Genomic DNA, 27700 nt, shown 5'->3' with positions numbered 1-27700 from the left:
GCAGGAAAGCATTGCTCCAAACCCTCTTGCTAAAGAAGAGCTGAATTTCTTGGCCAGGCTGATGGGAGGGATGGAGATTAAGAAACCCAGTGGCCCTGAGCCTGGATTCCGGTTGAATCTCTTTACCACCGATGAAGAAGAGGAGTATGTTTTAAACCTGTTTCGTTAAAGACATATAAATATCCCAAATGTAACAAGAACCCAAAATGACCATTACAAACCGGTGGCACTTATAAATATTTGTGTAAATATCACAAACAAAATACCAACAAAGTTAATAATCTAGTTAAATAGCCCACCAGGATGAAATGGCCTGAACCTTCCGGAGTCATTCAAAAAAAGAGATGCAGCCGGGCACCGTGGCTCACACCTGTAATCCCAGCACTTTGGGAGGCCAAGGCAGGCAGATCACGAGGTCAGGAGGTCGAGACCATCCTGGCTAACATGGTGAAACCCCGTCTCTACTAAAAAAAAAAAAAAAATACAAAAAATTAGCTGGGTATGGTGGCACGTGCCTGTAATCCCAGCTACTTGGGAGGCTGAGGCAGGTGAGCCAAGACTGCGCCATTGCACTCCAGTCTGGGAGACACAGCAAGACTCCATGTCAAAAAAAAAAAAAACAACCCAGAGATGGTGTGATGGTGCGCACCTGTAGTCCCAGCCACCCAGGAGGTTGAGGCGGAAGGATCACTTGAGCCCAGGAGTTTAAGGTTAAGCAAGCTGTGATCGTGCCACTGCATTCAGTCTAGGAGACAGAGCAACACCCTGTCTCTAAAAAATAATAATCAAGAAAACAAAAAAAGAGTTATAATGTTTTACTTATCAGAGCACAGCTGAATAAGCAGTGTTAGAAGCCAGGATGACCAGATTAAGGCAGTGTGTTAAGAAACCAGAGTGAAGTTGGAGCTTGATTTCCCTGTGTTTGACAGTATCACCCAAAACCAATAACAATAGTAAATCACCCACGGTGATTTATAGTGCTTTACAGTTTACAGAGCACTTTTTCAAGCATTATCTCATGTGATCCTCCTCAAAACCAAGTATTTGGCGTGAGTGTCACCTTCTATTTCCCATTCATTGAACTACTGATAACTTCTTTTGTTTACTTCTGTGTGACCAGTACTATGTAAAGTCCTGGGGATGCAAAGATGGAGTGTAAGACCTAGAGCCTGTCCTCAGGAAGCTCTCAGCTTAGTGGGAGAGCAAACATGTACATAGATAAGTTATTTCAGTGCCGTGTCATGAATGCTCTAATTGAGGACAGTGACTGACTCTGCACTGGCAGATTGAAGGAGTTGGCATTTGATCTAGGTCTTGGAGTTTGCCAAGCAGAGGAAGGGAGGAAACATCCTTGGCAGGGTTTATAATGAGCAAAGTCACAGAGATATAAAAGAACTTGACTTTCTAGATCATAGGGTACATTGGTGGGAGATGGGATAGAAAGTTCAAGAGAAATGGCAGAAGATGAGGCAGAAAATATAGGCTGCCAACTTATCAAGAGCCAGTTTGCCATGCTGGCAGGGAGAGAACCCTAACCTTGTACCCCTTTTCTTTACTATCTCATCCAGACAAGCAGCGCTAACCAGGCCAGAAGAGTTATCCTATGAAGTTATCAACATACAAGCCACTCAGGTACGTACAGGGGATTACACAGGGTCCAATCTTATTCCCTTCCTCATCTTTTTTTTTTTTTTTGAGACAGGTGTCACCCAGGTGAAGTGCAGTGGCTCAATCTCAGCTCACCGCAACCTCCACCTCCCAGGTTTAAATAATTCTCACACTTCAACCTGCCAAGTAGTTGGGATTACAGGTGCCGCCACTATGCCCAGCTAAATTTTTTTTTTTTTTTTTTTTTTTGAGACGGAGTCTCGCTCTGTCACCCAGGCTGGAGTGCAGTGGCGCGATCTCAGCTCACTGCAAGCTCCGCCCCCCGGGTTCACGCCATTCTCCTGCCTCAGCCTCCCGAGTAGCTGGGACTACAGGCGCCGCCACCATGCCCGGCTAGTGTTTTGTATTTTTAGTAGAGACGGGGTTTCACCGTGTTAGCCAGGATGGTCTCGATCTCCTGACCTCGTGATCCGCCCGTCTCGGCCTCCCAAAGTGCTGGGATTACAGGCGTGAGCCACCGCGCCCGGCCTTTTTTTTTTTTTTTTAGTAGAGCTTGGGTTTCACCAAGTTGGCCAGGCTGGGATTACAGAGGTGAGCCACCGCACCCGGCCTCCCTTCCTCCCTTCCTCATCTTACATAATGTTGAACTTCAGAGACCCTCTTTTTCAAGCAAGACTCAGACTACAATATAGCTGTTAAGTGCTGTGTTGTCATTCCCCCTGCTCAAATTAAAGTTGTTTCTTCACTATACCCATCTGCCATTCTGGAGCAGCCAGGGATGCTTGGTTACATACATGTTGATTAAGAAAAAAAAAAAAAAAGACCCCCTTCTTCTCTCTGATCAGCCTGTAACTACAGTCCCTTTTCTGACAAACAGGTGCACAACTGAAACATATCAGTGGTGGGACAACAAACTAAGAGCCTACTGCACAAAGAGGCGACCTCTGCCAGCACAGCCTCTTCATGCCCTTTTACCTCTCATTTCCCTCATAGGACCAGCAACGGAGCGAGGAGCTGGCTCGAATCATGGGGGAGTTTGAGATCATGGAGCAGCCAAGGCTGAGCACCAGCAAGGGGGACGATTTGCTCGCCATGATGGATGAGTTATAGCTGTTCTGACCAGGCGTCTTCTGCTCCCAGGGAGAGGCTGCTGGATGGTGATCCCTGGGGAATGCCCCATGGCCCAAAATGATGCTGCTAGTTTTCTACTGAGTGAAGCCATTACGTCTAGTTCTTGTTTATGTTGTAAGGAACTGTGTGAGCCTCCCTCGGGGAGCACTCACTCTTGAAGGCACACACATACACATATTTTCAGTGAAATATATTCTGACTTTTAAACGTGACCTTTCCCATTTTATTCTTAATTCTGTGGCAACCACCGAAAGCCTCCTGAGCCATAGGTTTGGGCCCCAAAGTGGGTAAGGGGTCACCCCTGCTGTCATTTTCAGGATTACTATTTTAGCTTTCCTGTGGGGATCTACAAAGGCATGTAAACATTAACAAAATACTCAGTTTTCTGGGATACATTCTGCCTGTAGGCAAGTTTGAAATCAAAGACTGTTCCAGGCAGTTGCCATAAACAGTGAGGGCTCCGTGTAGAAGACCCTTTTCACCCTGGCGCACTAGGAACTGTAACCTCAGAGGCAGGGTAAGCAAGGCCATGGCGGGGAACACTCAGCTGGCCCCAGGCAGGACATGCCAGCGTCTGTACTTCCCCGCACGTCCATCTATCCATGCGGTGTCAGTTTATCCCATACTGAGATGTATACCAAGAGAATATTTTCTTCTTTTCAGCATGACATGTACTCCTTACCCCCAGGGTCTTCCTCTACCCCTGAGTGTGCTTGTCTTCTAAAGATGCCCAGCAGGATGTGCTGTGACATCTGTCTCCTCTGGGTCACCGTGAGTCACCAAGCAGTACCCTAGGTTGGGTGCATGGGAGGCACATGTGGTATGTGCCTTTCCCTTCTGCTTTCCCGCTGAGCCGCTTCCCTGGGCAGGAGTGGACTTTGCAGGATGCAGCAGGAGGCCAGGTCTCACTGGAATCCATGTAAAATGTCTCCAGCCAGGGCTGCCGTTATTGCTTCAAAAAGGCGTGGCAGCCCTCTGCCATAGGCTCCCTCCCGGGCCTGAGTAACTGGCATGTTCAGACCCATTAAATCCTATGGAAGGAATATCCAGAATGCCAAAAGGCTGGAGAGAAACTAAGTTGAGCTGGTCATTGCCTTAGATTGGGCCAACTACAGGAACCTCTCCATCCCCACACCTGGGACAGATCAAGGTGAACATCATTCTAGAATGTAATGGAATCACCATTTTCAAGCAATTCTCCTGGTGATTAATTCCATGTAATGGAAGCTGCCCTTTGGCTTTTCCAAAGGCAAAGGTTTTGGATACAGAATGTAAATCAGTGAAGGCCGGGCATGGTGGCTCATGCCTGTAATCCTAGCACTTTGGGAGGCTGAGGTGGGCAGATCACTTGAGGTCAGGAGTTCGAGAACAGCCTGACCAACATGGAGAAACCCCGTTTCTATTAAAAATATAAAATTAGCCAGGCCTAGTAGTGCATGCCTGCAATCCCAGCTACTCAGGAGGCTGAGGCAGGAGAATCGCTTGAACCTGGGAGGCAGAGGTTGCAGTGAGCCAAGATTGTGCCATTGCACTCCAGCCTGGGCAACAAGAGCGAAACTCCATCTCAATAAAAAAATCACCAATTAAATGTTAATTGCTCCCTACCCATTAAAGTTACACTTCCTTACCTATAAAGACACCCTCCCCCACCACATACTCATGAAAAGTCTGTTGGGGAGGAGAAGCATATTGTGCTATAAAACACCTGTTGCATCAGATGTACAAAGTGCCTTTGGTTTTAGTCTCTTTTAAGCAAGCTGGCCACCATTCAGGGGAGCCTGACTGGGTGACAGATGAATGGGAAAGTTCTGACCTGTTTTGAGTCCGGCTCCCACCTTGCTGTCACATATGAGAATGTCACCGCTCTGAGTGTGTCCCAGGGCCTTGGAGTTGGGCCGTGAGATGCCGAGAAGCAGCCACACCCTCCTCCCTCCACCTATCCCAGAGCGATGCTGGCGATTTCAAACGTATCTGTCCTATCAGTAAATAAACAAGATACAGATCTCTGGTATGACAACTCCACGATGAGGCAATCTGTGAGTTTCATGTCTCTAGACTTGCACAGATATTAAGAAAAGCAAGTTTATTTGCATGGTGGTTCAGGACTACGAGAGAAAGCATGGGAGTCGGTAGGAGGCAAAGTAGATAAAAAGTAGGAGGTCGAGGCTGCAGCGAGCCATGATTGTGCCACTGTACCCTAGCCTGAGTGACAGAGTGAGACCCCATCTCAATAAAAATAAAAAAATAAAAATTCTAAAAAGATTTTATTTTCTGCATAAAATATGGATAAAGTACTAAAAATGCATGTATTCATTTAAAACCATGGCAAAGGGGCATAAGCATGTAATTCACCAAGACCCAGTGAACTTAAGGGGAAGGCATATGGTCAGAATCACGACACTGCACTCTGGCCCCATCCCTGCCCCCAATTCACCATGTCATCTTGGACCACTAACCCTCACCAAGGGTCTCTCATCTATTAAAAAAGAAAAAGAACTCAAACTCAGCTTGCCCAGATAAGTTCCCGAGTTTATAGCTTCCTGGGCCCTGCCCCAGGCGGGACCTGAGAATGGGAGTCTTACCCAGGCTGCCCTCCACCCGCTGCTTTGGGGTATATCTGCTCTCTTTCAGCTCTTCTGTGACTGTAGCCTCTTCTCAACTAAGTTTCAAACCATCCCACTCTTGTTCTTAGGGTGTTAGAATGCCCTGTTGATTAAGTAAAGCAATGCTGTAGAAAAGCCAAAAACCAAAGGACGTTAATGGCTCCCAGAAGAAAGAAGTAATAAAAATTCAGAGCGAAGGAGGAAGAAAAAAGGAGGAAAATGTATTTATCTCTGAATTCTAAGAAGAAAGTCATCGCATTGTTCCTGAAACACCAGGCGTTTGGTCTAGGTCCTGCTGCTCACCGCGCAGAAAGCCAATCCCTGAGATAAGTATTGCCAAGGAAGAAGGCTTTCATCAGGTGCTGCAGAGAAGATGGGAGCTCAGTCTCAAATCCATCTCCCTGATTGACTAAAACTAGGGGTTTACATAGCAGGGAAGAAATGTTACAATGTGTAAGAAAATAAGAACTAGGGAGGGGCAAGGGGGCATCTGGTGCCCCCATCTGATGAGTTTCAGTTCTCTGATCCCATTTTTTAGAGGCCTGAAGATCCTTTCCTGAGAAAAGAACTTAGATAAAACAAATACAAATTTCAAGCTTTAACAGCAGAAGGATCAATGTCTATGTTTATCCAAAAGAACAGTCTATGGGCCCATTTCACCATAGTCCCCATAAGTATCTAACAATTTTTATTTTATTTATTTTTGAAACGGGGTCTCATTCTGTCACCCAGGCTGGAGTATAGTGGCACAATCACAGCTCACTGCAGCCTCGACCTCCTCAAGCGATCCTCCCACTTCAGCCTCCCAAGTAGCTGGGACTACAGGCACGTGCCATCACACCTGGTCTCACTATGTTGCCCAGGCTGATCTCAAACTCCTGGTCTCAAGCGATTCTCCTGCTCAGCCTCCCAAAGTGCTGGGATTACAGGCGTGAGCCACCACGCCCAGTCTTCTAACATTTTTTTTTTTTTTTTTTTTTTAAGACAGAGTCTTGCTTTGTCGCCCAGGATGGAGTGCAGTGGCAAAATCTCGGCTCACTGCAACCTCCACCTCCCAGGTTTAAGCAATTCTCCTGCTTTAGCCTCCCAAGTAGCTGACATTACAGGCATGCACCACCATGCCTGGCTAATTTTTGTATTTTCTTAGTAGATATGGGGTTTTGTCATATTGGTCAGGCTGGTCTCGAACTCCTGACCTCAGATGGTCCACCCGCCTCGGCCTCCCAAAGTGCTAGGATTACAGATGTGAGCAACTGCACCCAGCCCTTCTAAGAATTTTTAAAGGTAAAACTCACTTCTTCCCTCAGCTATCCCAATAGGAGAGAAATAGACTTCAGCATGATAGCCAGATGCCCAGATCTAAACTGGATCAGATTCCCTCATCCACATCCATCTAGTCTATAACCGCCTGGTTTGTCACTCTGGATTACATTCAGTATAGAACCACGCTGTCCATTTTGGAACCATCTCAAGCCACAGGAAACCATAGAAAGACAAATGCAAATTCTAGAAAATATATATTTAGCATAATACCTAATCTTAAAGACCCAAATTAAAATCAGAAAAGTAATACCACCTTTACCTACCTCTTATTCTCTCCAAATTGTGCCCTGGATAACTCCTTTTCAGCTGCTAAATTCCTGGACAGCTGACAGTAGAGGGAATTACAGGACAGGCTTGGGATAAGGAAACCTCCACATTGAATCTTCCCTGCATAGCTTCCTGATTTGGTGTGAAGTAAATTCTCAGATCATAACTTACCCCTTTGCAAGTGAGAATGTCAAGAGTCATTCCAAGGGCCAATGGAAATTATTTTTGATATTTGATTACCTTAACACTTCCACCACCACCACCTCCATACACGTGTACATTCTAGATTCTTTTTGTTTCTAGCCAGTGGTGCCTCTGCTGACAAAAATAACATTACCTTTTCTCTTAGTTCCTAAGACGGCATGAAAACTCAACTGCATGGCCGGGCGTGGTGGCTCACACCTGTAATCCCAGCACTTTGGGAGGCCAAGGCAGGTGGATCACCTGAGGTCAGGAATTCGAGACCAGCCTGGCCAACATGGTGAAACCCTGTCTCTACTAAAAATACAAAAATCAGCCAGGTGTGATGGCACATGCCTATAATCCTAGCTACTTTGGGGGGGGCGGAGGCTTAGGCAGGAGAATCACTTGAACCCAGGAGGCAGAGTTTGCAGTGAGCCGAGATGGTGCCACTGCACTCCAGCCTGGGGGACAGAGCGAGACTCTGTCTCAAAAAAAAAAAAAAACTCAGTTGCATTAGGCCCAATGGAGCCACACACCACCAGCAGTGCCAGTAGTGCAAGGGGCAAGCCCCAGGGCCTAGATGTGCACAATCACCTCAGATCACTGTGCCCTTCATTCTCTTTATAGAGCTCCCTCACTCCCTTTTGAAACACTGAGGCCAGCAGGTTTCCCAGCAGGGGGCCCCGTGTCAGCAAAGGACATTTGACCCGTTTTCTGGATATCCTCAAGACTCCTCAGCTTAGGTTACAACTGACAAGAAGCTAATATTTGTTTTATATTGATTAATATTTAATGTGTCCCTCATCTGTCCCCCCACCTCAAATATATTCTGCTTCAGGTGTTTATCTGAGTGGCTGCTAAGGCTCTCCTCCTCCTGTACAAATGTGCCCAGCTGAGGCAGGAGAACAGGGTCTGGAGGCAGGAACCTAAGGCCAATTTGCGCTGACTTCCTAGAACTGAATCAAAACGAAAACCCCACCTCGCCACGCCCAAGTAAGGAAAGGATCAGAAGTTACTCCCTTTGCAACCCCCGCTTTCCACTGCCTTACAGATGAAAAATGGAAAGTACCTCTGACTGGTCCCTCCCACAACCAATCTGACTGGTTGTGGGGCAGGTTTTCATTTGCATAGGGTGTAACCAAGTAACCAACGGGAAACCTCTAGAGTATTTAAACCCCAGAAAATTCTGTAACCAGGGCTCTTGAGCTGCTTGCTCGAGCCCACTCCCACTCTGTGGAGTGTACTTTTGTTTCAATAAATCTGTGTTTCTGTTTTTGCTTCTTCTCTCATTGCTTTCTTTGTGCATTTTGTCCAATTCTTTGTTCAAAATGCCAAGAACCTGGACGACTCATAGTCAAGACTGTCAACCAGTAACACAGCTACTCCTTTGGCCCCTGCTTCTCCAGGGGCTGCTTCTCTCCATCTTCATTGTTCTAGCCATTCTCCTCTGTTCCTCACTATGTAGTCATCAGCTTCTCAGCTATGGGGCCAGCACTGCACTGCACAGATCTCAGCTCTCAGGTCTCCAGGTGCCAACATTGCTATTAATAGATCCAAAAGCCTTTTCTCATCCCCATGCTCCTTGGCTTTTTGGTTTTCTGTTTTGTTTTTGAAACAGGGTCTCACTCTGTTGCCCAGGCTGGAGTGCAATGGCATAATCATAGCTCACTGAGCCTCCAGACTCCTGGGCTCAAGTGATCCTCCCGCCTAGGCCTCCCAAAGTGCTGGGGTTACAGGCATAAGTCACCACAACTGGCTCCCTGGCTTTTTGAAAGCTCTTGGCCCTGCTCAACACCCTTTTCTTCCTAAAACTCTCTCAACCATTCACCTCTGTAGCTCTGATCACATCTTTCTGACCATACATCCTCTCTCTCCCTCAGTGCCTTCTGATTGAGGACTGCTCTGTATGATACAGAGTTCAACACAGCCATTTTATAAAGTCTGTCAAAATAGCCAAGTCAATGGCACAGGATCATTATTTCTTTTCTTTTTTTTTTTTTTTGGGACGGAGTCTCGCTCTGTCGCCCAGGCTGGAGTGCAGTGGCCGGATCTCAGCTCACTGCAAGCCCCGCCTCCCGGGTTCACGCCATTCTCCTGCCTCAGCCTCCCGAGTAGCTGGGACTACAGGCGCCCGCCACCTTGCCCGGCTAGTTTTTTGTATTTTTTTTTTTAGTAGAGATGGGGTTTCACCGTGTTAGCCAGGATGGTCTCAATCTCCTGACCTCGTGATCCGCCCGTCTCGGCCTCCCAAAGTGCTGGGATTACAGGCTTGGGCCACCGCGCCCGGCCACTACTTCACTTTCAAAAGGCTTGAAGAGGTCAGGCATGGTGGCTCATGCCTGTAATCCCAGCACTTCGGGAGGCTGAGGCAGGCAGATCACCTGAGGTCAGCAGTTCAAGACCAGCCTGGCCAACATGATGAAACCCCATCTCTACTAAAAACACAAAATTAGCCGGGTGTGGTGGCACACACCTGTAATCCCAGCTACTGGGGAGGCTAAGGCAGGAGGATCACTTGAACCCAGGAGGTGGAGGTTGCAGTGAGCCAAGATTGCGCCACTCTACTGTAGCCTGGGTGATAGAATGAGACTCTATGTCCAAAAAAAAAAAAAAGATACGAGGAAAATGTTTTAATATAATACAAAATAAGACAGTTTTCCATAGAAAAGAACTAGAAGCGGCTGCCAGAGTAAGTGTCTTTCCCCTTTCTTAGAACAAAAAAATGACAATGCTCACATTTGACATTTGTGCACTGGATTCCCTTCTGAATGAATAAAAAGGAAAGAGTTTGGTATAATTCCTGATGGGTGTGTCTTGTTTTTCGTGCCACCGTTTGTCATTGTGGTTTCCCATTTTACTGTCATAACTGGACAGACATTTTTGTAAATTCAATAAAAATACAAAAAAAAAAAAGTTTAAAAAAACTGGAAGCACATGGGTAGAAGTTACCAAAAGCTTCCTGACCGTGAAGTGATCAGCTGGCAAAGAAGTCAGTTGCTGTCACTGGAGTGGTTCAGATAGAGGTTAGGGGAGCATCACAGAATGTCATAAAGAGTATGTTGGCACTGGGTGGTAAATTGGAGCAGGTAACCTGGGAGTCGACCCTAACTCTCAGGATTTTGTGATCCTCTGACAATTGGAAACAGAACCACAACAGAGCTCACCTAAAGAGAACAGAGAGGCTGGGTGCCGTGGCTCACGCCTGTAATCCCAGCACTTTGGGAGGCTGAGGCGGGTGGATCATGAGTTCAGGAGCTCAAGACCAGCCTGGACAAGATGGCGAAACTCCATCTCTACTAAAAATACAAAATTAGCCAGGCACAGTGGCGGGTGCTTGTAATCCCAGCTACTCAGGAGGCTGAGGCAGGAGAATTGCTTGAACCCAGAGGGCAGAGATTTCAGCAGTGGGCCAAGATTGCACCACTGCACTCCAGAGTGAGACTCCGTCTCAAAAAAAAAAAGAGAGAGAGAAAACAGACAGGCCAGGCGTGGTGGCTCAGGCCTGTAATCCCAGCACTTTGGGAGGCAGAGGCAGGCAGATCACCTGAGGTCAGGAGGTCGAGGGCAGCCTGGCCAATACGTTAAACCCTGTCTCTACTAAAAATATAAAAATTAGCTAGGTGTGATGGTCTACGCCTGTAATTCCAACTAGTTGGGAGGCTGAGGCAGGAGAATTGCTTGAACCTGGGAGGCGGAGGTTGCACTGAGCCAAGATCACACCACTGCACTGCAGCCTGGGTGACAGAGAGAGACTCCATCTCAAAAAAAAAAAAAAAAAAAAAAAAAGAACAGAGAAATTCAAGGCTCCTGGAATGAACTCATTTCAAGTGCACCTTGTACTAGTTAGGGTTTTGGCTACAAAAAACTGAAACCAGTCCTAGCTATTTCAATAGAAAAGGAATTTACTGAAAGGACATCAGGCAACCCAAGAGTTGTCAGGAAGACGGGAGAACCATCAAAAAATGGCCAGGAACCAAGGAAGGGCGGGCAGTGGAGGAAATAATTCCAGCACTGGAACCACCATCGGGAATGCAGCTCTGGATGACGCAGACACCAGGACAGAGCCTAAACAGTTCCTGCTGGTTTGTGTCACTTGCTCCTGATGTAAACTCTGATAATGCTTGAATTTATGTCACAAGCCCACATCATAGCGGACAAGAATCAAAGACAATATCTGGCCTTTAAGTCATCTGTTGTGATGAGATTCCCCCACTGAAGTCCATGGAATGTCAGATTTCCCCAAACATAGGGAAGGAGTTCAGTTGCTGAGTAGCCAAACAGTGAGATCTCCTCCACGTGCAGCAACCCCAAATCCGCCCCTCTTATTATTAACGATCTCTTCAGATACCCAGTGTTAATTTTTTTCTCTGTTTCTTTTTGAGATGGAGTCTCTCTCTGTCGCCCAGGCTGGAGTGCAGTGGCACAAGCTCAACTCACTGCAACCTCCGCCTCCCAAGTTCAAGCGATTCTCCTGCCTCAGCCTTCTGAGTAGCTAGGATTACAGGTGCATGCCACCACGCCTGGCTACTTTTTGTATTTTTAGTAGAGATTGGGTTTCACCATATTGGTCAGGCTGGTCTCAAACTCCTGACCTTCTGATCCACCCACCTCGGCCTCCCAAACTGCTGGGATTACAGGTGTGAGCCACCGCGCCTGGCAATTTTTGTTTTTTTGAGACAGAGTCTCACTGTGTTGCCCAGGCTGTAGTGCAGTGGCACAATCTCAGCTCACTGCAGCCTTGACCTCCTGGGCTCCATCAAGTGATCCATCTCAGCCTCCTGAGTAGCAGGGATGCCCGGCTAATTGGCTAATTTTTTAAACTTTTGTAGAGATGGGGTTTTGCCATGTTGCCCAGGCTGGTCTCAGCCTCCTGGGCTCAAGCAATACGCCCATGTCATCGTCCCAAAGTGCTAGGATTACAGGCATGAGCCACCATGCTCAGCCTCAGTGTTAAAATTGATTCCTCCTTCCTCCTCCTTCCACCCACATTCCAGATGTAATCAGCCTCCAAGATTCCGACTGGCTCTTGTCATGGGTCTTTAACATTCATTCCTCCCTTCCATTCCCACTGCAACTGACCATCTTCATTTAGATCCTGATCACCTTCACATTCATAAAACTAGTGTTCCTCATATAATTGCAGTTTACAGTGTGAAGCATCTGGGCCTCCTAAGGTCTTCTCCCTGACCAACATTCAGGAGACTAGCAGGGGAGGTATGATTTATGTATTAGCTGGGCATAGTGTTGCCTGCCTGTAGTCCCAGCTACTTGGGAGGCTGAGGCAGGAGAATCACTTGAACCCAGGAGGCGGAGGTTGCAGTGAGCTGAGATCACAACACTGCACTCCAGCTTGGGTGACCCAGCAAGACTCTGTCTCAGGAAAAAAAAAAAAAAAGAGAAACACTGACTGGGGAGTTTGGGCAGAGAACCTAACAGAGATCCAGCTAGAAGATCAAATCAAATTATGGAAGGCTTACTTAAATGTCAGCATTGGAATCTATGCTGCTAGTAAATTGAAAGTGTTCTTAGAAGGTAAATGATAAGATCAGAACTGGGTTTTGAATCTGTTGGCAAAAAATTGTAAGCGACACAAAGACCAGTGAGATGGTTTTGATAATAAATTAAGGCCAGGCATGGTTGCTCATGCCTATAATCCCAGCACTTTGGGAGGCCAAGGCAGGTGGATCACCCGAGGTTGGGAGTTCAAGACCAACCTGACCAACATGGAGAAACCCTGTCTGTACTAAAAAATACAAAATTAGCTGGGTGTGGTGGCACATGCCTGTAATCCTAGCTACTCGGGAGGCGGAGGCTTAGGCAGGAGAATTGCTTGAACCAGGGAGGCAGACGATGCAGGGAGCTGAGACTGCGCCACTGCACTCCAGCCCGGGCGACAAGAGCAAAACCCCCATCTCAAAATTAGCCAGGCATGATGGTGTGCACTTACAGTACCAGCTACTCAGGAGGCTGAGAAGGGAGGATCATTTGAGTCCAGGAGTTGGAGATGGCAGTGAGCTGTGATCACTCCACTGTACTCTGGGCTGTGCAGCAGAGCAAGACCCTGTCTCCATTAAAAAAAAAAAAAAAGTAAGGAAATGATGGCAGAGATACTTCAAAGAATTTGCAGGGCTAGTGACTGAGTGATTGTGACAGCTGTGGGGGAATCAAGAAATTATAGAAGTTATCGGCTGAGCGAGGTGGCTCATGCCTGTAATCCCAACACTTTGGGAGGCCGAGGCAGGAGGATCTCTTGAGCTCAGGAGTTTGAGACCAGCCTGGGCAATGTGGTGAAACTCTGTCTCTACTAAAAATACAAAAAAATTTAGCCAGGTGTGGTGGTGCATGCCTGTAGTCCCAGCTACTCTGGAGGCTGAGGTGGGAGGATCACTTGAGCCTGGGAGGTGGAGGTTGCAGTGAGCTAAGATCATGCCCCTGAACTCCAGCCTGTGTGGCAGAACAATAACTTGTCTCCAAAAAAAAAAAAAAAAAAAAGCAAAGAAGAAAAAATTATAGAAGTTATCAAAGTTACTCAAGGTGCCCAACTTAGGTAGCTGAAAAATGGTGGTAGCAACTGCAGAAATGGAAAAATTCAGAGCAGGAGCTGATTTGGAAGGGACTTGATGAATTTTTCTCATAGACCTACTGGGTTTTGAGTAGCAGCAATGTAAGACATGGGAAAATGGAGATCCAGAGAGCAGTGTGGGCTGGGGCACAGACCTGGACTCGGCAGCATGGGAGGAGACAGCTCAAGACAGCTACCCTGGCCAGGCGCGGTGGCTCAAGCCTGTAATCCCAGCACTTTGGGAGGCCGAGACGGGCGGATCACGAGGTCAGGAGATCGAGACTAGCCTGGCTAACACGGTGAAACCCCGTCTCTACTAAAAAAATACAAAAAACTAGCCGGGCGAGGTGGCGGGCGCCTGTAGTCCCAGCTACTCGGGAGGCTGAGGCAGGAGAATGGCGCAGACCCAGGAGGCGGAGCTTGCAGTGAGCTGAGATCCGGCCACTGCACTCCAGCCTGGGTGACAGAGCGAGACTCCATCTCAAAAAAAAAAAAAAAAAAAAAAAAGACAGCTACCCTTAGGTAGAGGAAATACAGCCCCAGAGGAAACACACACATTAGGGGACAGGAGAATGAAATGGGCTTAAAAAGAGAGAGAGAGAGAGAAATGGAAAAGAAGCAATCAGAGAAATGGGTGAAGATAAGTGACACAATGCCCAGAAAAAACAAAACACCAAGGAGGAGGGTGATCAGAATGCTCGAGCACTCAGGGGGATGCCAGAAGTGAGGACTACAAGAGGAGATATGGGTTTTAGGAACAAGGATATCATTAGCAACCTTTGCTGAAAAAGTTAGTGGGGGTTTGGGAGTAGAAACCAGGTTCCAGTAAGCAGAGCCATTGGTGTGAGAAAGTGGAAGCCGGCCGGGCGCGGTGGCTCAAGCCTGTAATCCCAGCACTTTGGGAGGCCGAGACGGGCGGATCACGAGGTCAGGAGATCGAGACCATCCTGGCTAACATGGTGAAACCCCGTCTCTACTAAAAAATACAAAAAACTAGCCGGGCGAGGTGGCGGGCAACTGTAGTCCCAGTTACTCGGGAGGCTGAGGCAGGAGAATGGCATAAACCCAGGAGGCGGAGCTTGCAGTGAGCTGAGATCCGGCCACTGCACTCCAGCCTGGGCCACAAAGCGAGGCTCCGTCTCAAAAAAAAAAAAAAAAAAAAGAAAGTGGAAGCCTCGCTGTTCAGCAGCAATTCTCAAACTTCTTGGTCTTGGAACCTCTACATACTCTTCAAAATGATTGACAGCTTTTGTTTATGTGGGTTACATATATTATCTGTCATATTGGAAATTAAAATAAAAATAATATTAATTCATTCAGAAATTAACTCATGAACGTAAATTTATATTATATATAAAATAAACTCACTAACATACATTTATATATAAAAATATAAACTCACTTACAAATTTATATACATATATAAAATATATAAACTCACCAGGATAAGTTTATATGTATATAAAACGTGTAAACTCACATAAATTTATATATATAAAATATATAAACTCACTATCATAAATTTATATAAATTATATAAACTCACTAACATAAACTCACTAACAAAAATTTGTATGTATATAAAATATATAAATCCACTATAAAAATTTATAAATTTTTTTTTTTTTTTTTTTGAGACAGAGTCTCGCGCTGTGTCACCCAGGCTGGAGTGCAGTGGCGCGATCTCGGCTCACTGCAAGCTCCGCCTCTCAGGTTCACGCCATTCTCCTGCCTCAGCCTCTGAGTAGCTGGGACTACAGGCGCCCGCCACCACGCCCGGCTAGTTTTTTGTATTTTTAGTAGAGACGGGGTTTCACCATGTTAGCCAGGATGGTCTCGATCTCCTGACCTCGTGATCCACCCGCCTCGGCCTCCCAAAGTGCTGGGATTACAGGCTTGAGCCACCGCGCCCGGCCAAAAATTTATAAATTTTTTATATATATAAAATTTATAAACTCACTAACATACATTTATATATATAAAATATATAAACTCACTAACATAAATTTCTCTCTATATAAAACATATAAACTAACATAAATTTCTATATATCATATATAAACATAAATTTATATATATAAATTATATAAACTCACTAACATTAACTCACATAAATATGTATGTATATAAAATATATAAACTCACTAACATAAATTTATATATATACAATATATAAACTAACATACATGTTTATATATATAAAATATATTAACTCAGTAACATACATTATATATATAAATATATAAAATATATATTTATATATATAAAATATAGGCCAGGTACAGTGACTCATGCCTGTAGTCTTAGCACTTTGGGAGGCCAAGGCAGGTGGATCACCTGAAGTCAAGAGTTCGACACCAGCCTGGCCAACGTGGTAAAACCCTGTCTCTACTAAAAATACAAAAATTAGCCAGGCATAGTGGTACGCATCTGCAATTCCTGCTACTTAGGGAGCTGAGGCAGAAGAATCGCTTGAACCTGTGAGATGGAGGTTGCAGTGAGCCAAGATCGCACCACTGCACTAGCCTGGGCGACAGAGCAAGACTGTCTCAAAAAAAAAAATTATATATATATATAAATTTATGTTAGTTTATATATATTATATATATATATATAAAACATAAACTCACTAACGTAAGTTTAAGACTTACGTAAGTAGCAGTATTATCACCAACGAGGTTTATCTGAGGCACAGTTCTCGCTCACTGAAACATCCCAATACCCAGCCATGAAAACTCTCAATATAGTCGGCACTGGCAACTTTTGACAGTCTCTATGGAGACTGAATATTTAAAAGAAGAGAAGCAAATCCAGTCTCAGCTGGAAAAGTGATCCTACTTGAGGAAAGGCTGGCATAAGGGCCTTTTGAGAAGTTTGACTGTGGAAAGTAAGAAAACAGGAGATTGCATGGAGGAGAAAGACAATTTTATTTTTAGAATAAGAGTAGCCCAACAGTGATTGCTGATAAAAAGGGAAGCCTCCTAGGGGAGATGGAAATCAATCAATGAGAGAGTGAAGGAATGAAAGAAGCCTTTTTTTTTTTTTTTTTTTGAGACAGGGTCTTTGTCACCCAGGCTGGAGTGCAGTGTGCAGTGGCACAATCATAGCTCACTGCAGCCTCAACCTCCTGGGCTCAAGAGATCCTCCAGCCACAGCCTCCCAAGTAGCTGTGATGGCAGCAGCAGAGGCCCATCTGGAGCAGCCAGCTTCAACCACTTCATGCCAGCTGCAGCAGTGGAGGTGCAGCCGGGGCTGCGTGCTCTGTGGAGTCAGCAGGGGCCAGAAACAGGTGATACCAGCAGGAGCCCCACACCCTACCAAGTTGGCAGGGCATGGAGCCCTCACTCCTGGGCACAGCTGCAGCCGCCCAGCCATGGTTCCAGAGTCGGGCATCCCTGTGCTCTTGAGGGCCCAGAAAGCCCCTGCCCCTGCAGGCTCAAAAGTGCCTGCTCCCACTCCCGGGCCTCTCCCCACTCCTGGCGCCCACTCCAGTGCAGAGCAAAGTTGTGGCTAAGCCCCGCCACTGTTGTGACCCAGCTTGGTGTGCGTGCACTTGGGGTGACACTGACACACCAATCCCTGCTGCCTCAGCACCCCCCCGCCAGACTTTGGGCACCAATAAGCTTGGGACGGAGGCCAAGGGACTGACGGTGGCTTGGTGCAGGCCTGCAGGCACCTCAGCCCAGGAAACCTGGGCACCAGCAGACGGCATGTTAATAGTGCCAGGAGGCAGTCAGGTTCCTAGGCAGAAGGGGCAGATCCCCATTGAAACCCCACCTTCAAGCCAGGGGTGGCCTGAAGCCTGAGGGTGGGGCTGTTCCAGGTGGAGTCCAGGACAGGAGTAAGAACTTCATTGATGTCTTCCAGCCAATTGGATGGTACTTTTTCCAGGCCCACCCATGGCCACCCATGGGCCAACCAGCATGCACTTCCTCCATTCTGAGCACATGAAAACCCCAGACTCAGCCAGCCTCAGACACTCCACAGGACCTGCCTGCAGAAAGGAGCTACCCACTTCAGGCCTCCCGAGAGCTGTGCTGTCACTCAGTAAAGCTCTCTCCCGCTTGCTTACCCTCCAGTTATCCACATAATCTCATTCTTCCTGGATGCGAAACAAGAACTTGGGACCCGCCAAACAGCGGGAGTGAAAGGAGCTGTAACATATTCCTGGCCAGCTCAGCTGAGCTGCGGGTGGTAACACACTCCCAGACTGCAGGAGTGAATAGTGGGGACCCTTCTGGGGAACCACCCTCCACCAGCGGGTAGCTGCGCCACATGACAGGAAGCAGTGGCGGGGCCCAGCCAGCCCAAGAGCCACGGGCCAGGAGCCACGGGCCGCACAGGGCGGTAGGACTGAAAAAGCTGTAACACACATGGACTGAAACACGCCCCCGCCCCCCAACATGCCCCGCCCCTGCTCCTCGGGAGGTGAAAAGCAGCAGCCCTTTTTGGGACCCAGACCTCGGGGCTCCCCAAGCCAGGGCTGTGACACACTGTAACACCCTCTCTGGGGCTCTGTGGTTCCTGGTGTCTCTGAGCTTTCGGCCACCACTGTGTTCCCCTTGTCCAGATGCTGGTGCCCACAGCAGAAGCCACTTGCGGTATGTCTGGTCCAGCTGCAGCCTTGTACAGAGCCAAAGCCTGTGCCGGCGCCTGGAGCTGCCCGTGCCGGGGCTTGGAGCTGCCCACCCGCTGCAGCAGCCAGCATATCTGGCTGTGTGTAGTGGTCAGACCCTGTGCTCACTCACACACCCCTCACTGCTCCACACCTGGCACGCCTTTGGCAGGCATGGTATCCGGGCCCGTAGTGCGAGCTGAGCTCAGCCTCCAGACTGAGCGGGCAGAACGAGCCCAGCAGGCACAAGCAAAAGTCAAGCACAGGCGCTGCTAGCCACAGAGGTTTCCGCATGGCAAAGTGACACCCTAAGGTTCTTGTGACAGCTGGGACTATAGGCGCACCCACTACACCCAGCTAATTTCTTAAAATATTTTTGGCCAGGCTCGGTGGCTCATGCCTGTAACCCCAGCACTTTGGGAGGCTGAGGAGGGCAGATCACCTGAGGTTGGGAGTTCAAGACCAGCCTGATCAACATGGAGAAACCCGGTCTCTACTAAAAATACAAAAATCAGCCGGGTGTGGTGGCACATACCTGTAATCCCAGCTACTTGGGAGGCTGAGGCAGAAGAATCACTTGAACCTGGGAGATGGAGGTTGTGGTGAGCCGAGATCGGGCCATTGCACTCCAGCCTGGGCAACAAAAGTGAAACTCCGTCTCAAAAAAAAAAAAAAATTTAGAGATGGGGTCTCACTATGTTGCCAAGGCTGGTCTCAAACTCCTGAGCTTGAACAGTCCTCTTGCCTTGGTCTCCCAAAGTGTTGGGATTACAGATGTGAGCCACCCTGCCCAGTCAAGAAGCCTAACTTACTGAGCTGCTTCTCTGTGCCAGGTGCTTTCACACAGTAATGAAAGTCACTCAAATCTCCCAGTTCTCTGAGAAAAACCTTATTTTTTGTTTTCATAATAAGGAAATTGAGGCTGAGGAAGAAAGTGATTTTTCCAAGGCTATACAGAATGACTTTTAAAAAATGTAAATCAGGGGCCGAGAGCGGTGGCTCAAGCCTGTAATCCCAGCACTTTGGGAGGCTGAAACGGGCGGATCACGAGGTCAGGAGATCGAGACCATCCTGGCTAACACGGTGAAACCCCGTCTCTACTAAAAAATACAAAAAAACTAGCCGGGCGAGGTGGCGGGCACCTGTAGTCCCAGCTACTTGGGAGGCTGAGGCAGGAGAATGGCGTAAACCCGGGAGGTGGAGCTTGCAGTGAGCTGAGATCCGGCCACTGCACTCCAGCCTGGGCGACAGAGCGAGACTCCGTCTCCAAAAAAAAAAAAAAAAATGTAAATCAGGTAGGGCACAGTGGCTTGTGCCTGTAGTCCCAGCTATTCTTGAGGCTTGGGCAGGAGGATCACTTGAGCCCAGGAAGTTGAGGCTGCAGTGAGCTATGATCACATCACTGCACTCCAGCCTGGGTGACACGGTGAGACCCTGTCTCTACAAGTAAATCAAATCACGTTGCTCCCTTTCAATAGCCTATCATAGCACTTCTAGTACTAGTTGAGAAGATGGAAGCACAGAGAAGATAGCTAACTTGCCCAGTCACAGCCAGGAGCAGATTTGAACCTAGGCACTGTATCCGGAGGCTGCACTCCTAACCATGAAATCTAAACTCCTTACCTTAGCTCACAAAGTCCTATATGCTCTGGCTCCTGCTTCCTCTCTGGTCTCTTGTTATACCACTCTCCCCAGCTTCCCTGGCCTTTCCTGTGTTCCTAAATTGTCAAGGTCATTTCCCCCAGGTTCTTTGCATGAACTGTGAAAAGAAAAAAATTGACTTTTAATTGGTGATTTGGCTTTTATTTGCTAAATTTGTTAAATTTGGCTTTTATTTGCAACTCTAGAATTGGGCAACACCTCATTCTATAAAACGGAATGAGTGTTCAAATAAGCTGAGCAGAGGAGATTGGTTTTACAGACAGAAAAGGGCTGAGGAAAGCAGAAACAGAAAACAAAAAGCAGATTGGTTGTTTCAAAGTTACTTTCCTTGTAACTTTGAAGGCTAAAGCAGAGGGGACTTCCTTATACTGCCAGCTAAAACTGGATGGTTTGGAGATTTAAGTATCTCTCACTCTTCTGATTTATCTGAATATCAGATAAGCAACTTAGTTTCCACTTGGTGATGTGGAACTTTAGCATGAGTGACTCCATTTTGGTTTTGTCTGTTGGGCTTGGTGCAGGAGCCCTGTCCAAACCAATGGCTGCCTTTTTTTTTTTTATTTCTTTGAGACGGAGTCTTGCTCTGTTGCCCAGGCTGGGATGAAGTGGTACAATCTGAGCTCACTGCAGCCTCCACTTCCTGGGTTCAGGCAATTCTCCTGCCTCAGCCTCCCGAGTAGGTGGGACCAGAGGTGTACACTACCACAGTGGGCTAATTTTTTCTATTTTTTGTAGAGACAGGGTCTCCCTATGTTGCCCAGACCAGTCTCGAACTCCTGGGCTCCAATGATCCTCCCGCTTTGTCCTTCCAAAGCGCTGGGATTACAGGTGTGGGCCTCCGCGCCCAGCCCTGCCTCCTATAAATTTTATTTAACAAACTGTTCCCTCTAATTGCAATGCTCCACCCATAGTTTTCACAAGCTTGGCGTCATGTCACTAATCCCAACTCAAATGTCACCTTCTCAGGACACCCCTGACAATCCAATAAAAGACCACCTAGTCACTACCACGTCACACTTTCAATCTTCTAAAGAACTTTTTCCCTATTTGTCTTGTTTGTTTTCCTAAGACTCTCTCCCCTGCAGCGCCATCAGCTCGGGGAGCCACTTGATCTTGGTCACTGCTCTATGCCGGAGCCTAGGAAGGAGCCTGGCCCAGGGTGCCCGTTCAAGAATGCGTGCGGAGTGAATGAACGACTAGTGAAGGAGACTTCAATGACGCAGGCCGGCATTTGCTGAGCGCGAGCACCGCGCCGCGAAGCATTCTGGGAATCGTAGTTTCTCCGTGCCGCGATGACTCGCAGAGCACTGACGCACTCTGCGCCCGGAGGACAGAGCGGCCCGGTCGCCGGCGTGGTTTCTCCGTCCTGCTGCAGCCGGCGGGAGGCAGCCCGTCCAGGCGCCCGCTAGCTTCGGCGGCGACCCAGACGGGGAAAGCGGAAGGAATGTCGCGTGGTGGGTCTGGGTCGGCGGTGCAGGGAGCCGCGGGGTGGAATGCGGGGGATGCCAGGACCTCCGGAAGGAGGTGCCGGAGCCCAGGAAGCGTTTTCTTCCCCATTTACCGAGTATAGCTCATTTCCCCAGACCCGCTCCCGCTGCTCTGAGTAAGGGGTGCTCGTCCCGTTTTACCGGTAGCTTAGCTAGCTTGGAGAAGCTAAGTGGTTTGCTAAGTGGTCTCCCTCCTAGAAGGTGGCAGAGCCTGTCCTAGAACCTGGGCCTGACTGGAGGTCCGGTGATTGCTCTTTGCAGTCGCAGCAGCAACCCCATACCTTTGCTTGATCGCAGATTCGTCAGGCTGCAGCCGGGTGGCTGGTCGTTAGGCCCTGCCCAAGGACTTAGCTCCCAGCCCCGCTCATCACTGGCCTAGTCTAGCTTGCCACGCTCAGTGCCACACTGCACAGCCCTGGACGGGATGCTGAGTGAGGTCGTAAAGAGAGAGCGTTGCACCCCCGTTAACTCAGGGTCTGAAAATAAGGGATAGGTAAGACCTAGTGCACTAATACAATATCGGGGTACGTTGAAATCAAAGGAGAGTACCTTCAGTGGAGTGTAATTCTGGTAGCTTTGTTTCGCCTGTAGTTTAATAAATGTGGAAACAGGTTCAGAGACATTAACTTTTCTAGGTTTACATAATTAGGGGTGGAGTGAGGATTCCAGCCTGGGTTTCTCTACCTTCAAAACCTATGTACCTTATATACTACCGGTTGGGTCACCCCCCCCCAATTCATTATCTAGATTTATTTTCTTTCTTTTTTTTTCTGAGAGTCTCGCTCTGTCACCCAGGCTGGAGTGCAGTGGCACAATCTTGGCTCACTGTAACCTCTGCCTCCTGGGTTCAAGCGATTCTCCTGCTTCAGCCTCCCAAGTAACTGAGATTACAGGTGCTCCCATGCCCAGGTAATTTTTGTATTTTTAGTGGATACTGGGTTTCACCATGTTGGCCAGGTGGATCTTGAACTCCTGACCTCAGGTGATCTACTCCCCTTGGCCTCCCAAAATCCTGGGATTACAGGCGTCAGCCCCTGCGCCCAGCCTCATTACCTAAATTTCTACTTACCTAACAGCTGCATGGTATAGACCAATAGTTCCCAGAGTGTGGGCCCCTGACCAGCAGCATCAGCATCACCTGGGAATATGTTCGAAATGACTCTCTCTGGCCTCACCTCAGACCTCCTGAGTCAAACTGGGAGTGGGGCCCAGCAAGCTGAGATAACAAGCTCCTCAGATGATTCTGATACACACTGTATGTATCAGATGATTCTGATAATGTATGAGAACTACTGGTGTCAAGCACTGAGTCTCAAACCTTCACGTGTATCTAATTCACATACGGGGTCATGTTGAAATTCAGAGTCTGTTTCCAGTCAGTGTGGAAGAATGGCAGTGAGCCACTCAGTGAAGGAGTGGATTATCTCAGAACAGGCCTGGGGAGAGACCTGAGATTATGCATTTCTAACCAGTACCCCTCAGCACTTTGGAGTTACCTGGGGAACTTTTTTTCTTCTTCTTTCTTTTTTTTTTTTTTTTTTTGAGATGGAGTCACTCTGTCGCCCAGGCTGTAGTGCAGTGACGTGATCTCGGCTCACTGCAAGCTCTGCCTCCCAGGTCCACGCCATTCTCCTGCCTTAGTCTCCCCAGTAGCTGGGACTACAGGTGCCACCACCATGCCCGGCTAATTTTTTTGTATTTTTAGTAGAGATAGGGTTTCACCGTGTTAGCCAGGATGGTCTCGATCTGACCTCATGATCCGCCCACCTCGGCCTCCCAAAGTGCTGGGATTACAGGCGTGAGCCACCGCGCCCGGCCGGGAGCTTTTACAAAATAGGAAATCTGGGCCCACCCCTCTAACCAAATGAATCAGAATCTGGGGTGGGGAAGGTCGAGTTAAAAACTTGCCAGATGATTCTAATGTACACCTGGTGTGAGGTTTGGAGCCAGGCGGCTATGGATTTTTTTTTTTTTTTTGGAGACAGAGTCTCTCTCTCTGTCACCCAGGCTGGAGTGCAGTGGCATGATCTTGGCTCACTGCAGCCTCCACTTCCCGGATTCAAGCGATTCTCCTGCCTCAGCCTCCGGAGCAGCTGGGATTATAGGTGCACACCACCATGCCTGGCTAATTTTTGTATTTTTAGTAGAGACAGGGTTTTACCATGTTGGCCAGGCTGGTCTTGAATTCCTGGCCTCCGGCGATCCACCCTACTCAGCCTCACAAAATGCTGGGATTACAGGTGGGAGCCACCGTGCCTGGCCTACGGCTACGGATTTGAATTCCAGCAATTCCACTTATTTACTGTGACCTTGGGCAAGTTGCCTCTCCTAGCCATAGTTTTCATTTTTAAAAATTATTGATTTATTTAAATTAATGTATTATTAGGAATGATACTCACTTTTGTTGTTGGTCCTAATAATTTATCTTGAATTCTCAATGTAGATAATCATATAATTGACAAACAAGGACAGTGATCTTTCTTTATAATTATTGTTTCTCTAAATTCTTTCCCTTCCCTTCTTTCTGTAATCATTTTTTGAACATTGCATTGACCATTACCTATGTTTTACTGTTGATTAGAAGCCATAAAAGGCATCCTTTTCTTGTCCCTGGCTCAGTAGAAATGCTCATCATTTTCTTTATTTTTTGAAACAGAGTCTTGCTCTTGTTGTCCAGGCTGGAGTGCAATGGCGCGATCTTGGCTCATTGCAATCTCTGCCTCCCGGCTTCAAGCAATTCTCCTGCCTCAGCCTCCTGAGTAACTGAGATTACAGGCGTGTGCCACCACGCCCAGCTAATTTTTTGTATTTTTAGTAGAAATGGTGTTTCACCGTATTAGCCAGGCTGGTCTCAAACTGAGTGGATCTCGCGATGTTGCCCAAGCAGGTCAGCAGAACTCTTGGGCTCAAGTGAAGCTCCCCACTCAGTCTCCTGAGTAGCTAGTACTACAGGTGTATCCCAGTGTGCCTGGCCATCCTAGCCATATTTTTCTCATTCATAAAATAAGCATAAGTAATCCTTGGCTTGCAAGTTGGTGTGAGGATTCCATGAGACATGTGCGGGAAGTATCTGTGTCCACAGATACAAAAATTGCAGAGGTGGTCTGTGCTGGGAATTTTGTTTGAGAACCTGGTGGAGGTGAGTTGGCAACTGTACCCCCTACCCTGCTATAGCTGCCATCTGTGTGCTCCTGTCCACAGCAAGCAGGCAGCTGGTGTGGAAGAATGGCACTGAGCCATTCAGTGAAGGAGCGGACCATCTCTGAGAACAGCCTGATCATCCTACTGCAGGGCCTCCAGGGCCGGGTAACCACTGTGGACCTGCGGGATGAGAGCGTGGCCCATGGACGCATAGACAATGTCGATGCTTTCATGAACATCCGCCTGGCCAAAGTCACCTACACGGACCGTTGGGGGCATCAGGTCAAGCTGGATGACCTCTTTGTGACAGGCCGCAATGTCCGCTACGTCCACATCCCAGATGACGTGAACATCACCTCGACCATTGAGCAACAGCTGCAGATTATCCATCGGGTGCGGAACTTTGGTGGCAAGGGCCAAGGCCGGTGGGAATTTCCCTCCAAAAACTATAAGTGAGGCCCTCAGCAAGCCCTGGCCCCAACTCGGCTTCCTCCAGTGTTCTCTGGAGCCAGCTCCCTGCCCTCACACCCTGTCTAGAACCCGAGAAGAGAGCAGGGCCAGGCCAGAAGCTGGTGTCCAACAGACACCACCTGTCAAAGCTGCGTTTCACAGGGTTCCACCTCCTAGACTCCCTCTGGGACCCAGAATCCTATCTGTCTGTGGCCTTGGGGTAGGTGACAATCCCCCTTTTTGATGATCTGAATCTCTGACTTATTGATCATGGAACCTGTCAAGTAGTTTTCAACTCTCCCAGTGAGGGTAATTAAACATGCTCAGTCTAAGCCACCTCTAACTGTCTCCATTCCTCTTGCAGTTGTGTTCATTTTCTTGTGAAACCCAACTTGAATACAAACAGGTCCATGCCCCAGGCCTTCCCTTCTGTGTGCTGGGCTCCCAGACCGTCCTGTGTAGTCGGGGGCAGACTCAAGCTTGGCTGCACATTGGAATCACCTGTCCCACCCTCAGAGATTCATATTTCATTGGTATGGGGTATGGTCTGAGGGCTGGGAGTTTTTTAATTTCCCAGTCAATTCTAATATGTAGCAATTTGAGAATGGTAGGAGAGTACTTCAGTCTGGGCAGGTGGAAAATGGCTTTTCTACTCAGTCCCTGTTGAAGAGGCTGTTAGTCTCATTGCTGTTTCTTGAAGCAGAGAGATTGGAGTAACCTGGGCCCTCCCCTGGGGTGTGAGAGCTCTGCTAATAGCAGGAATTCCATCTCTGATCTGAGAATTATTGGGTTCTCAGGGTTAGAACCCAAGTCCTTGTAGTAGCTGTCTTGTCATTCTAGGCCTGCCACAGGCAAACAACTGTCTTAGTGAAAGTGGCTCACTTGTGGTCAGGAGTTCGAGACCGGCCTGGCCAACATAGTGAAACCCCGTCTATACTAAAAAAAAAAAAAAAAAAAAAAAAAAATTATCCGGGCGTGGTGATGCACACCTGTAATCCCAGCTCCTCAGGAGGCTGAGGTGGGAGAATCGCTTGAATTGAACCAGGAGGTGGAGGTTGCAGTGAGCCAAGATCACGCCACTGCACTCCAGCCTGGGCAACAGAGGGAGACTCTGTCTCAAAAAAAAAAAAAAAGAAAAGAAAGAAAATGGCTTTGTCCTGTGGAACCAGAGAGTTTGAACTCATCAGATATCCACAGCACACCTGCCATGTGCCAAGGCCTTCTGCTAAGCACACATCATCTTTTTGTTTTGTTTTGTTTTCAATAGAGATGAGGTCTCACTATGTTGCCCATGCTGGTCTTGAATTCCTGGACTCAAGCCATCCTCCTGCCTCAGCCTCCCTGAGTGGTAGGATTACAGGCGTGAGCCCCCAGGTCTGGCCAAGCACACATTGTCAAGTGAGATTTGAACCTTTTTATATAGGAGCTTATACCCTAGTGGGGGAGGTGGTCAAAGAAAACAAAGATGAGGCTGAACAGAGTGGTTCACACCTGTAATCCCAGCATTTTGGGAGGCTGAGGCTGATGGATCACTTGAGGCCAGGAGTTCCTGACCAGCCTGGCCAACATGGTGAAACCCCATCTCTACTAAAAATAGAAAAATTAGCCGGGCATGGTGGCGTGTGCCTGTAATCCCAGCTACCTGGGAGGCTGAGGCACGAGAATTGCTTGAACCCAAGAGGCAGAGGTTGCAGTGAGCCAAGATCATGCCATGGCACTCCAGCCTGGGCGACAGAGCAAGACTGTCTCAAACAAAAAAAAAGAAAAAAAAGAAAAGAAAACAAAGATGAAATCCAGCTTGAGAACTGCTGTGGCAGAGTTTTGAATAAAGCAGGGCCCCTGACCTTAAGATGCTGTCATTCTTGAGAGAGATTTGAGAGGAATGTTCATGTGGACATTAGCAGCCTGAGGGCACTGCATTCACATTCTGGTTCCGTCTGTCAGGTGTTGTCTACAGACCACCTCATCAGGACCAACTGGGATATGTGTAGGAAATGCACTTTCCTGGCTCCTCTTTACCTAGACTTGAACCGGAGTCTAGCACCCAGGAATCTGCATTCACATCCACCCATCCACCGTGATTCTTTTGCATACTGTATTTATTTTATTGCCTACAGGTCTAGAAGCCCCTTAAGTCTGCCCTTTGCCTTTAGGGAGAACTTCTGAGTTTTCCGGCCGCTCTGACAACTGGAGTTAAAAGGACTGACCCCACAAAGTGACTGCTGGAAAGAGAAACCAGAGGGCAGGTGTAGAGGGAAGGCCTTCACTGTGGGAACATCACCATACCCTCGCAAGTGGGGAGAGAGATGAGGAACTGGTGGGAGTCCCACAGCAGCTTCCCTTGCAGACCTCTCCCACATGTGTGCCTGTGTGTGAGAAAACGAAGAGGTCTTAGCTGGGGGTTCAGCTTAGGGATGCAGGAAAAGTCGAGCTCTGAGTCTGTGATGACACACCGGGGGCTTCTCCATCCTCAGCAGAGCAGCAAGGGAAGCAGTAAGGCTAGTGTGGGTGCTGAGAAGAGAGGCCCAAGACATGTTCGTTAAGTGTCGTGTGTCAGACCCCAGTGGCCCTCTGTCATTCCTAGGCAAGGTCTTGGGAAGACATATGAGAATGAGGGGAACCAGGCCCTGCAGAGACACATTTTTGCCAAGCCCCTGGGTTAGAGCAC

General features: G+C 48.0%; 2 protein-coding genes and 1 non-coding gene across 5 annotated transcripts in view; all 3 read left to right on the top strand.

Moving 5' to 3' along the window:
* OSCP1 (organic solute carrier partner 1) overlaps positions 1 to 2951 on the top strand; it is a 31419-nt gene extending 28468 nt beyond the window's left edge. For both annotated transcript variants that reach the window (XM_025379781.1, XM_025379771.1), the window contains 3 exons: positions 5 to 144; positions 1569 to 1632; positions 2602 to 2951. In XM_025379781.1, coding sequence (XP_025235566.1) covers positions 5 to 144; positions 1569 to 1632; positions 2602 to 2718 — 321 coding nt within the window. In that variant the 3' untranslated portion in view covers positions 2719 to 2951. The remainder of the gene's footprint in view (positions 1 to 4; positions 145 to 1568; positions 1633 to 2601) is intronic.
* LOC112615881 lies at positions 2276 to 2404 on the top strand. Its single transcript, XR_003117497.1, has one exon. It is a non-coding gene; the product is annotated as a small nucleolar RNA SNORA63 (small nucleolar RNA).
* Positions 2952 to 21065: 18114 nt separating the features above from the next.
* On the top strand, positions 21066 to 25380 carry LSM10 (LSM10, U7 small nuclear RNA associated). Of its 2 annotated transcripts, none has more exons than XM_025379794.1 (2): positions 21066 to 21408; positions 24643 to 25380. In XM_025379794.1, the coding sequence occupies exon 2, from the start codon at positions 24667 to 24669 to the stop codon at positions 25036 to 25038; it is 372 nt and encodes a 123-aa protein (XP_025235579.1). In that variant the 5' UTR covers positions 21066 to 21408; positions 24643 to 24666; the 3' UTR covers positions 25039 to 25380. The 2 variants fall into 2 exon arrangements, with proteins under 2 accessions (XP_025235579.1, XP_025235587.1); XM_025379802.1 differs by having other exon boundaries at positions 21066 to 21557.
* The last annotated feature ends 2320 nt before the right edge of the window (positions 25381 to 27700 follow it).

Source organism: Theropithecus gelada, chromosome 1, assembly GCF_003255815.1.
Source record: "Theropithecus gelada isolate Dixy chromosome 1, Tgel_1.0, whole genome shotgun sequence".
Lineage (NCBI taxonomy): Eukaryota > Metazoa > Chordata > Mammalia > Primates > Cercopithecidae > Theropithecus > Theropithecus gelada.
Note: the sequence above shows the minus strand (reverse complement) of the source record. Positions and strands in the feature narration are given on the sequence as shown.